General features: G+C 37.3%; 1 protein-coding gene across 1 annotated transcript in view; it reads right to left on the reverse strand.

Annotated features, from left to right (window-relative positions):
• LOC117335230 (serine/threonine-protein kinase ATR-like) overlaps window positions 1–13,406 on the reverse strand; it is a 136,551-nt gene that overhangs the window by 43,415 nt on the left and 79,730 nt on the right. Inside the window, exons 42-51 of the mRNA XM_033895220.1 lie at window positions 10,746–10,883; window positions 9,914–10,085; window positions 8,033–8,214; window positions 6,604–6,706; window positions 5,887–6,128; window positions 4,967–5,029; window positions 4,578–4,693; window positions 4,242–4,380; window positions 654–787; window positions 38–137 (exon numbers count right to left, since the gene is read on the reverse strand). Of these exons, the coding sequence (XP_033751111.1) occupies window positions 38–137; window positions 654–787; window positions 4,242–4,380; window positions 4,578–4,693; window positions 4,967–5,029; window positions 5,887–6,128; window positions 6,604–6,706; window positions 8,033–8,214; window positions 9,914–10,085; window positions 10,746–10,883 (1,389 nt within the window). The remainder of the gene's footprint in view (window positions 1–37; window positions 138–653; window positions 788–4,241; window positions 4,381–4,577; window positions 4,694–4,966; window positions 5,030–5,886; window positions 6,129–6,603; window positions 6,707–8,032; window positions 8,215–9,913; window positions 10,086–10,745; window positions 10,884–13,406) is intronic.

Genomic DNA, 13,406 nt, shown 5'->3' on the forward strand with positions numbered 1-13,406 from the left:
CCACAGCCATTCAGCCCTCCCCCACCTATATATCTACCTTGGTCCACAGCCATTCAGCCCTTTCCAGGAAAACCTCTGGCAAGTTGTAATCACTGGCCTGAAGTAAGCAGCTGAATGCTGTTTGCAGGTGGCCTGCTCTGTAATAACAAAGTTGGACTCTCAATAAGATACTGTATACCATATTTATCCGCATATAACCCCCTTTTTCATTTTTGCTGAATCATCAATTCTGATAGCAAGCTTAATTTAGTTCATAAAAAGGCCCATATAGGCCCTCTAGAAAATTTTTAATTTACTTCCACATTTGGGAAAGGGGGTTATTTGGGGATAAATATTGTACTAAACTGTAACACTAGGGGAAGGGGCTTATTTGAGGATAAATATTGTACTAAACTGTGACACTAGGGGAAGGGGCTTATTTGAGGATAAATATTGTACTAAACTGTGACACTAGGGGAAGGGGCTTATTTGAGGATAAATATTGTACTAAACTGTGACACTAGGGGAAGGGGCTTATTTGAGGATATATACTGTAATCAAGGTAATCATTCTCTGACCATAGACAGACTTATGGAGATGGTTTTAAGCTTTACTAACTTAAAGATGAGATGAGCCACCAGACACTTTACTTATATATGAATGTGACCTCTGACCTCTGAGCTATGCGGGCACTCCAGAGCCACCAATGACCTATGTCCTGGTCGACCTCTTGACCTGTGGTTTGCTGGGCCAGGGTAAACAGAATCCGTCGAAGAGTTAGAACTGGCTCCTGTGTCCGGAAGGAACACTGAAAATCAATCAAAGTGTAAGAAATTAATATCAAAACTAATTAAAACAATCATGCTGGGTATTAATAAAACAATACATGTCCCCTCACGGTCTCCGCTTAAAATAGTAACAGTGACCTTGACCCTGAAACTTGAACTTGATCTGTAGCTACTCATACTGAAGTTACATACCAACTTTCACCAACATACCTAGATGCATGGCTGAGAAAAGTGTGGAAAACTGAGTGGACAGATGGACGGACCGCCGGACGGACAGACGGACAGAAAGGAAGCCAATAGTCCCTCCAGTTTCACCGGTAGGGGACTAATAATGTCAGTAAAACATTATTTAAGTTTAACATTTACAAGCCATATTACTGAATGGCTAGAAGGACTACAGCAACAATCGTAGCATTAAAAACGTCATCCCTTCTCCATGCCCAGGTCTAAAGGGTATGAACTGTTTCCATATTCTAAACGAGGGACGAAGTCCTAAGGGGCAGGGGGCAGCTGCTGATCCACAGACTAAGGGGAACCTAAATGGTGTATTTAGACAGATCCATTAATTAAGTGTTTATAAGGGGAACCTACGTGGTATATTTAGACAGATCCATTAATTAAGTATTTATAAGGGGAACCTACATGGTATATTTAGACAGATCCATTAATTAAGTATTTATAAGGGGAACCTACATGGTATATTTAGACAGATCCATTAATTAAGTATTTATAAGGGGAACCTCCGTGGTATATTTAGACAGATCCATTAATTAAGTATTTATAAGGGGAACCTACATGGTATATTTAGACAGATCCATTAATTCAGTATTTATAAGGGGAACCTACATGGTATATTTAGACAGATCCATTAATTAAGTGTCTATAAGGGGAACCTACATGGTATATTTAGACAGATCCATTAATTAAGTATCTATAAGGGGAACCTACATGGTATATTTAGACAGATCCATTAATTAAGTATCTATAAGGGGAACCTACATGGTATATTTAGACAGATCCATTAATTAAGTGTTTATAAGGGGAACCTACATGGTATATTTAGACAGATCCATTAATTCAGTATTTATAAGGGGAACCTACATGGTATATTTAGACAGATCCATTAATTAAGTGTTTATAAGGGGAACCTACATGGTATATATAGACAGATCCATTAATTAAGTATTTATAAGGGAACCTAAATGGTGTATTTAGACAGATCCATTAATTAAGTGTTTATAAGGGGAACCTACATGGTATATTTAGACAGATCCATTAATTCAGTATTTATAAGGGGAACCTACATGGTATATTTAGACAGATCCATTAATTAAGTGTTTATAAGGGGAACCTACATGGTATATTTAGACAGATCCATTAATTAAGTGTTTATAAGGGGAACCTACATGGTATATTTAGACAGATCCATTAATTAAGTGTTTATAAGGGGAACCTACATGGTATATTTAGACAGATCCATTAATTAAGTATTTATAAGGGAACCTACATGGTATATTTAGACAGATCCATTAATTAAGTGTTGATAAGGGGAACCTACATGGTATATTTAGACAGACCCATTAATTAAGTGTTTATAAGGGGAACCTACATGGTATATTTAGACAGATCCATTAATTAAGCATTTATAAGGGGAACCTACATGGTATATTTAGACAGATCCATTAATTAAGTATTTATAAGGGAACCTACATGGTATATTTAGACAGATCCATTAATTAAGTGTTTATAAGGGGAACCTACATGGTATATTTAGACAGATCCATTAATTAAGTATTTATAAGGGGAACCTACATGGTATATTTAGACAGATCCATTAATTAAGTGTTTATAAGGGGAACCTACATGGTATATTTAGACAGATCCATTAATTAAGTGTTTATAAGAGGAACCTAAATGGTGTATTTAGACTAATGTTGGGAATCGGTTGAAATTTTCTGAAACGATCATCACTTGTGTGTAACCAATCGATGATCGATTAAAATCGATTCATTTCCAGATGTATTTTTTGTATTCATGTCTCAATATTTTGATATTTCAATTTCAGTAACTAATAAACTGTTATACCTACATGTATACCATCTTCCTGTGTGTTAATTTGTTTATTACACAGAAAAAAATGAACCAACATTTTTTTAAAAATAATTTTATTCAACACAGAAAAAAACAACAGAAGGATTGTTCATTGGAGTATTAAGCTAACTGTTAATTTTGGCATGGGCTGTAAAATGCTTTAATCCATCCGTTATCGAAAGTCTATTATATATGATTTAAAATCGAAAGTAGAACTGTGACTTACCATTGAAAGAATATGACTTTCTGCACATTTTACAAATAGTTTTTGTCATATTTAAAGAATCTCTACTTAACGGACCTTCTGGGTTTCATTAAAAACCAAAATGTTTCCATACAATAGACCCTGCCCGTTTACCGGGAAGTTCATATACGTTAACGTTGCTTCCATGGCTAGTCGCTTATGATCTTACAAACGAAATCTTAGTCATTGGTACGTTTGCATTCCTCCTACTATTACAACACTGTACCAGTTATTGCGACGCTTGATTTTGTATGATACAAGTATAACCATTTCCCGCAAGCGACTGTGTTGTAGACATTGTCAAGCTTAATTTGCGTATGTTTATCTGCAACCCGCCTAATATGTTTTCATAAAACCTGATGTAGGGCACTTCCGACGAAACTCGATTACAGATTTCTTACTCCATTAATTGATCAAATGTCTCAAACAAGTGATACTCGACAAACTCGATTAATCGGAACACCACTAATTTAGACAGATCCATTAATTAAGTATTTATAAGGGGAACCTACATGGTATATTTAGACAGATCCATTAATTAAGTATTTATAAGGGGAACCTACATGGTATATTTAGACAGATCCATTAATTAAGTGTTTATAAGGGGAACCTACATGGTATATTTAGACAGATCCATTAATTAAGTGTTGATAAGGGGAACCTACATGGTATATTTAGACAGATCCATTAATTAAGTGTTTATAAGGGGAACCTACATGGTATATTTAGACAGATCCATTAATTAAGTATTTATAAGGGGAACCTACATGGTATATTTAGACAGATCCATTAATTAGGTATTTATAAGGGGAACCTACATGGTATATTTAGACAGATCCATTAATTAAGTATTTATAAGGGGAACCTACATGCTATATTTAGACAGATCCACTAATCATTTATAGCAAAAATAAGAATTGTTTAAGGTTAAAAGATCACCTGTCGAACAATTACTTCAAATAGGCCACAAACTGATGATGTGCTTAATTTGTGAAATAACATCCTATACATTAACAAACAATCTGTCAGAGCGTTTCAAATGACGCTTTGGTGGAACAATATGTTTGTTTAGGATATGGGCTTATACCCTATGTTGCTACATCACTACAATGAAACTGAATTCAGTCTTCCAAACTGACCTGCATGACTTGTAGTCGAGACTCCCACTGGCAAAGTAGGTCAGTCGAGGAATGTTTGGTGTTACTGGAGCCACTGTCCTCCGTGTGGAGGTTCATCAGGACCCCGACACACTCCTCTATCTCACTCAGCATGTGTAATCTGTGTTAATGAAACATTCTGGTGATGTTAATGGATATCCAGGAGAAAAAGATCCTCTGTGACCCTACCTCATTATATATTCGTATCTCGGATGGAACGATCCACTCTCCATACTGACCTCTGTGTGACCTTACCTCATTATATATTCGTATCTGATGGTATGATTCACTCTCCATATTGACCTCTGGTGACCTTACCTCATTATATATTCGTATCCCCTATGGTACGAGCCACTCTCCATACTAGCTGCAGACAGTGGCGCCATCTGGTCTCGCCTTACAATCTGCAGTTGCTTACGCATTTGCTCAGATTTCTAAAAGCAAACATCATGAGTCAGAGAAAAGTCAGTTGTGTTTTTGACATTAATTAGATAAAGGGCAATTTTCAAAATCTGTTAATACCGGTCAAATATTACAATATCAGGCACCTTAGTATATTTCAAGAATTCATTTGAGGACAAAATGTAGTATGACTTTGAAACAAAGACTAGAACTAACACTATATATGGAATTCACTTCAACATCACTGGAAAATCCACATATCATAATGGGTGTTGGGTCAGACAGATTTAACTTGTAATAATTACCTGATCTTTTGCTGCCATTAAAATCTTCCCAATGCCTACAGCCCAGTTCCTACTGCTTTTGTCCTGAAAAAAAAAAATTGGGAAATATATTTGCTGTCATGACAAAGTCTTCACAGAAACCCTGTCTTAACACAATAATGCCAACTCCCACGTCCGTGGAGGGATGCCAACTCCCACAACTGTGGAGGGATGCCAACTCCCACAACTGTGGAGGGATGCCAACTCCCACGTCTGTGGAGGGATGCCAACTCCCACGTCTGTGGAGGGATGCCAACTCCCACGTCTGTGGAGGGATGCCAACTCCCATATCCTTGGAGGGATGCCAACTCCCACGTCTGTGGAGGGATGTCAACTCCCATATCCTTGGAGGGATGCCAACTCCCACATCTGTGGAGGGATGCCAACTCCCACAACTGTGAAGGGATGCCAACTCCCACAACCGTGGAGGGATGCCAACTCCCATATCCGTGGAGGGATGCCAACTCCCACGTCTGTAGAGGGATGCCAACTCCCACAACTGTGGAGAGATGCCAACTCCCACAACCGTGGAGGGATGCCAACTCCCAAGTCTGTGGAGGGTTATCCTCACAGAAACAGACCCTACCAGGCCTCAAAGTGGTGCCTATTTTAGTTGCCATGACGCCTTAAATTCACCATTTGCAACCAGTTATTGACCTGTAAGGTGCCTGCATGGTGACTTACAAATTTGTTTTTGAAAAATATTAAGTAAAATCCAGAAAATGTGCCATACTACTATTACATAAACACTTCTCTGAACTCAATCTGAAGCATTCTTTGTAAAATGACTGCAGCACTAATGACACCTAGATTTTATTGCCTGGTAGTCCGATTAGGCCACCAGGTAAAAATATCCACAGAATCTCACGTAATATAGACCGGAATGCCGACAAAAAACTTACTGACTTGATACAACTCTCTAACTTTGACCAGTTGCCTAATCTCCAAGCAGATTCAACCATATAGGGATTGAGGTGATGAGCCCAGTCTGGTTTCTCGGCAACAGCCCCGGTGGCATGGAGCAGTGCCTTGCTGTGCTCTCCCAGTTCAATCAGATTACGGAGGAGGCCCTGATGGTGAACAACATTGTCAGCCTCACTCTGGATTGCTTTCTCATAGCACGCCTGAGCACATTGATGCTGGCCTGTAAATAACAAAGCATGCAAACACTTTACATTCCACAAATAATTTACATTCCACAAACAATTTACATTCCACAAACTATTTACATTCCACAAACACTTTACATTCCCCAAATAATTTACTTTACATTCCACAAAAAATTTACATTCCCCAAATAATTTACATTCCACAAACTATTTACATTCCACAAACACTTTACATTCCACAAATTATTTACATTCCACAAACCCTTAACATTCCACAAAATATTTATATCAAACATTCCGACCATTCACAGAAATGATTAAAACTTTACCAACACCAAACCACCCAACCCTTCAGATTTTTATATTTTCAGACGTTCCACTATGGTCTTTAATCAGAACTCCTGTTTGTTGGCCACTTTGTTACGATTTTCTAGCAATTTTAAACAGTTAAAAACATTTAAACCTCATATTTACCCAGAAAGGTAAAATTTGTAGATGTTTGGTACGTACCCTGACTCTCGTGAATAAGAATCTGCTCTGTCAAGGTCGGTGCCAGTCTTATCGCAGCTACACCCAACACTCCATCCGGCTCATCCAGGGCAACATACAACTTCTGAAATACATTGTACAGTTCAATATAATATCACAGTTTGATATACCGTTTAATTAATATCACAATTTAAAACACTAATTTATATCAATTTGAAATATTGTTTAATTAACATAAATTTCAAATACTTTTAATTAATATCAATTTGAAATGCTGTTTAATTCACATCAATTTAAAATACTTTTAAATAATATCGATTTGAAATACCATTTAATTAATATCAAATGTGAAATACCTTTTAATTGGTAACACATTTTGAAATACAGTTTGATTAATATCAGTTTCAAATACAGTAATATATCAATATATATATATCAAGTCTGTATTTAGGGTCATAAACAATCGATAATACAGTAATATATGACCTGTAAATTAAATTAAATCTGTATTTACAGTCATAAACAATCGATAATACAGTAGACTGTAATATTTGACCTGTAAATTATATTAAATCAGTATTTACAGTCATAAACAATTGATAATAAAGCAAGATGTCAACTGTACCCTACAAAATAAGTCCAATAATCACAAGATACCTACACACAGACACCTACACACAGACACCTACACACAGACACATACACACAGACACCTACACATAGAGACCTACACACAGACACCTACACACAGACCTACACAGATACCTACACACAGAGACATGATATATAGATTTATTTTAACAGATACAAACAGTAATTTAAATTTTTTAAAAACATTCTGTCTGAACAACAAGACACAGTTATGATACAGTGACTTCAGAGACCAGTCTTCATGTTGTCCTGACTTAAGGTGCAAATTGTACAGGCATCTTGACTTAAAGTGCAAATTGTACAGGCATCCTGTAACAAAGAGCATGATTAATCAAATATAAATCACTACCTCTGCTAGGGATCGAACCAGGGACCTCTGGCTTGCTAGTCTTACATTCAACCAATTCAGCTAAAGAGAAGATCTCTCTAGCCGAGCGGTATATTGCGGCTAGTATTTATCAGGGTTACATACTCTTCCAAGGAAAGAACTCGTTCTCGAGTTTTCAAGGGGTAACAGTGATGCTTTCGCAAGCAGCGATGACTATCATTCCCGAGTCCCTACATGGGCGCGAATTTAACAGGGCGCATGATTAATTAAATATAAATCACTGCCTCTGCTTGGAATCGAACCTGGGACCTCTGGCTTACTAGTCTTACGCTCAACAGATCGAGCTAAAGAGAAGATCTTTCTAGCCGAGCGGTATATTGCGGCTAGTATTTACCATGGATACATACACATTGTGTAACACTGTGCCATCCTTTACCTTTTAACATTGTCACCATACAATTCATGACTAACCTGCATAAAGTTAAGGTGCTCCTGGATATTCTGCCCCTTGCTCGATAAGAACTGTTCAAAATGCATGAGAGCGCGGGAATAAGCCTTGCAGTTGTAGCAGGCATCGGCCAAGAGGTCCTGGGCAATCACCTGACGGAACGCCTCGATGGCTTTGTACGTTGGATCAGCATGACATACTGGCACTGAAAACAATGTTATATATCATACAACACGTACATCAAGATAATTCAATAACAAAACATAATGCTATATATCATACAACATGTACATCAAGATAATTCAATAACAAAACATAATGCTATATATCATACAACATGTACATCAATATAATTCAATAACAAAACATAATACTATATATCATACAACACGTACATCAAGATAATTCAATAACAAAACATAATGCTATATATCATACAACATGTACATCAAGATAATTCAATAACAAAACATAATGCTATATATCATAAATGTACATCAAGATAATTCAATAACAAAACATAATGCTATATATCATACAACATGTACATCAAGATAATTCAATAACAAAACACAATGCTATATATCACACAACATGTACATCAATATAATTCAATAACAAAACATAATGCTATATATCATAAATGTACATCAAGATAATTCAATAACAAAACATAATGCTATATATCATACAACATGTACATCAAGATAATTCAATAACAAAACACAATGCTATATATCACACAACATGTACATCAATATAATTCAATAACAAAACATAATGCTATATATCATATAACACGTACATCAATATAATTCAATAACAAAACATAATGCTATATATCATACAACACGTACATTAAGATAATTCAAACTCAAAACAATGTTATACATCACAGGAAACTGATATTGATATATTTTTATCAATGGTTAATAGCGACATTGTTGACAATGCCATTTGACAACATTTTCCGGGTAATTTGCCCTTTTGTCAAAATAATCATATGCAGCTTTGAAGTCAATAAATATTCATGCAGTTTTGATTTCTGGGTCTGTCAATTATACATTGAAATCATCAAGTTTCATTTTTGTGACATTGTACAGTTGAATTTGCAGTATTGAGTCCCACTGAGAAAAAATGAAAACAAACACCACCATGGAAAACATCAGGTATACAGAAACACATTGAAGATGATGTATCAAACCCTATTTTTAATACAGGCAATAGAGAATGGCTGTAAGCTGACCTTTACAGACAATGGAGAATGACTGTAAGCTGACCTTTATTTTTTACAGGCAATAGAGAATGGCTGTAAGCTGACCTTTAGTTTTTACAGGCAATAGAGAATGGCTGTAAGCTGACCTTAGTTTTAACAGGCAATAGAGAATGGCTGTAAGCTGACCTTTATTTTTTACAGGAAATAGAGAATGGCTGTAAGCTGACCTTTAGTTTTTACAGACAATAGAGAATGGCTGTAAGCTGACCTTTAGTTTCTACAGGAAATAGAGAATGGCTGTAAGCTGACCTTTAGTTTTTACAGACAATAGAGAATGGCTGTAAGCTGACTTTAGTTTTTACAGGCAATAGAGAATGGCTGTAAGCTGACCTTTAGTTTTTACAGACAATAGAGAATGGCTGTAAGCTGACCTTAGTTTTACAGGCAATAGAGAATGGCTGTAAGCTGACAGGAAATAGAGAATGGCTGTAAGCTGACAGGAAATAGAGAATGGCTGTAAGCTGACTGTTAGTTTTACAGGCAATAGAGAATGGCTGTAAGCTGACCTTAGTTTTTACAGACAATAGAGAATGGCTGTAAGCTGACCGTTAGTTTTTACAGACAATAGAGAATGGCTGTAGGCTGACCGTTAGTTTTTACAGACAATAGAGAATGGCTGTAAGCTGACCTTTAGTTTGAGGGTCGACTCCTTTTATCTGAGTCATGATGTATGGCCACTTGGTGAGGTAGTCGAGGACAGAGAAGATTGTCTGGGTACTCAGGTGATGGAGGTTGGCAGCCTTCTGTTTAGAATCGGGTCTCTTGGCTTGATTCAGAACCTCCGTTATCTCATTGTGGATCTGAAATACATTGATGACAGTAAAGATCTGTTACATACCAACAGAATTGCGTACGATTTTAACATTTTTTCCATTATATATTAAAATTCTAGATTACTGACAATAAATGTTTGCTGGTTTCTGACAAAGAGTGTCCATAATTGTTTTATCAAAATGTTTGGATTCTGTCCATTTTGGTTTAGTTTTTACTAAAAAGTTTGGATTCAAAGTGATTAAAAAGTGTAGAACATTGAGAGTCAACCTCATTTTTCTGCCTGCTGGTCGTCCTTTCAGTAGAAAACCATTTAGTACAAATATTAAAGTCTTCCAATAGAGAAAAGTTTGCAGACTTAACTGAAACTGTCGTCCAAGGGGCCAACTCATACCTCCTTACAATGTATCAGGATTATTGCCAGCAGAAAGTTTTGTTGAAATCCCCTCAGTAGTTTAGGAGGAGTAGCGGGCAGATTGTTGTGTCTACTGACAGACGGAAGCACAGACAACCTGATTATAGTTTATTCCCCCTAACTTCCTTGACGGGGGAGGGGTATGGGGTATGGGGTGCGTAATGATAAGTGAGTATAGCTGTTATCAATTGTGGCCATCTAACTATAATGATGGCATAACAATCAGGATAGCATCCTGTTATATCAGACAAGCGAGTATATACCAGTAACTTACATCTTTGATGTCAGCCGGAGTCCCATCCCTGAGAATCTGTAGGACAACGTAGGGTAGGATGTACAAAGCCAGATTACCATTGTGTTTGATGACCGCACTACAGGACAGGAAGACTTCACGGGCAAAACCTTTCTTCACCTAAAACAGACATTTCACAGATAGTAGGACTTTACGGGCAAAACCTTTCTTCACATGAAAACAGACATTTCACAGATAGTAGGTCTTCGTGGACAAAACCTTTCTTCACCTAAAACGAGACATTTCACGATAGTAAGACTTCACGGGCAAAACCTTTCTTCACCTAAAATAGACATTTCACAGATAGTAGGTCTTCGTGGACAAAACCTTTCTTCACCTAAAACGAGACATTTCACGATAGTAAGACTTCACGGGCAAAACCTTTCTTCACCTAAAATAGACATTTCACAGATAGTAGGTCTTCGTGGACAAAACCTTTCTTCACCTAAAACGAGACATTTCACGATAGTAAGACTTCACAGTTTAAGACATGGTCAGAACTATAGATCTTTGTAACAGACATTTCATATATAGGAATAGCTTCGCAGTGTAAGACATGGTCAGAACTATGGATCTTTGTAACAGACATTTCATATATAGGAATAGCTTCGCAGTGTAAGACATGGTCAGAACTATAGATCTTTGTAACAGACATTTCATATATAGGAATAGCTTCGCAGTGTAAGACATGGTCAGAACTATAGATCTTTGTTCTATCTTACCATCAGGTCTGAAATGCTTACCAACTAATATGACAATGATTTATTATTAAACAAATACATCTAAATCAGGTTGTCACTTCGGCTCTAAACTTGAACAATACTAACTCTCAGAATTATTGGGTCACTACGGCTCTAGACTTGTACAATACTGACCCTCTGAATTATGGGGCCTCCACCCCTATAGACTTGTGTAATACTAACCCTCTGAATTATGGGGCCTCCACCCCTATAGACTTGTGTAATACTAACCCTCTGAATTATGGGGCCTCCACCCCTATAGACTTGTGTAATACTAACCCTCTGAATTATGGGGCCTCCACCCCTATAGACTTGTGTAATACTAACCCTCTGAATTATGGGGTCTCCACCCCTATAAACTTGTGTAATACTAACCCTCTGAATTATGGGGCCTCCACCCCTATAGACTTGTGTAATACTAACCCTCTGAATTATGGGGCCTCCACCCCTATAGACTTGTGTAATACTAACCCTCTGAATTATGGGGCCTCCACCCCTATAGACTTGTGTAATACTAACCCTCTGAATTATGGGGCCTCCACCCCTATAGACTTGTGTAATACTAACCCTCTGAATTATGGGGTCTCCACCCCTATAAACTTGTACAATACTAACCCTCTGAATTATAGGGTCACTATAGAATTGTACAATACTAACCCTCTGAATTATAGGGTCACTATACACTTGTACAATACTGACCCTCTGAATTATGGGGTCTCCACCCCTATAAACTTGTACAATACTAACCCTCTGAATTATAGGGTCACTATAGACTTGTGTAATACTAACCCTCTGAATTATAGGGTCACTATAGAATTGTACAATACTAACCCTCTGAATTATAGGGTCACTATAGAATTGTACAATACTAACCCTCTGAATTATAGGGTCACTATAGAATTGTACAATACTAACCCTCTGAATTATTGGGTCCCTATAGACTTGTGTAATACTAACCCTCTGAATTATGGGGCCTCCACCCCTATAGACTTGTGTAATACTAACCCTCTGAATTATGGGGCCTCCACCCCTATAGACTTGTGTAATACTAACCCTCTGAATTATGGGGCCTCCACCCCTATAGACTTGTGTAATACTAACCCTCTGAATTATGGGGTCTCCACCCCTATAAACTTGTACAATACTAACCCTCTGAATTATAGGGTCACTATAGAATTGTACAATACTAACCCTCTGAATTATAGGGTCACTATACACTTGTACAATACTGACCCTCTGAATTATGGGGTCTCCACCCCTATAAACTTGTACAATACTAACCCTCTGAATTATAGGGTCACTATAGACTTGTGTAATACTAACCCTCTGAATTATAGGGTCACTATAGAATTGTACAATACTAACCCTCTGAATTATTGGGTCACTATAGACTTGTGTAATACTAACCCTCTGAATTATTGGGTCCCTATAGACTTGTGTAATACTAACCCTCTGAATTATGGGGTCACTACCCCTATAGACTTGTGTAATACTAACCCTCTGAATTATGGGGTCTCCACCCCTATAGACTTGTGTAATACTAACCCTCTGAATTATGGGGTCACTACCCCTATAGACTTGTGTAATACTAACCCTCTGAATTATGGGGCCTCCACCCCTATAGACTTGTGTAATACTAACCCTCTGAATTATGGGGCCTCCACCCCTATAGACTTGTGTAATACTAACCCTCTGAATTATGGGGCCTCCACCCCTATAGACTTGTGTAATACTAACCCTCTGAATTATGGGGCCTCCACCCCTATAGACTTGTGTAATACTAACCCTCTGAATTATTGGGTCACTATAGAATTGTACAATACTAACCCTCTGAATTATAGGGTCACTATAGACTTGTGTAATACTAACCCTCTGAATTATGGGGTCACTTTACCACTCTTTA

The sequence above is a fragment of the Pecten maximus genome, chromosome 9, assembly GCF_902652985.1.
Source record: "Pecten maximus chromosome 9, xPecMax1.1, whole genome shotgun sequence".
Taxonomy (NCBI): domain Eukaryota; kingdom Metazoa; phylum Mollusca; class Bivalvia; order Pectinida; family Pectinidae; genus Pecten; species Pecten maximus.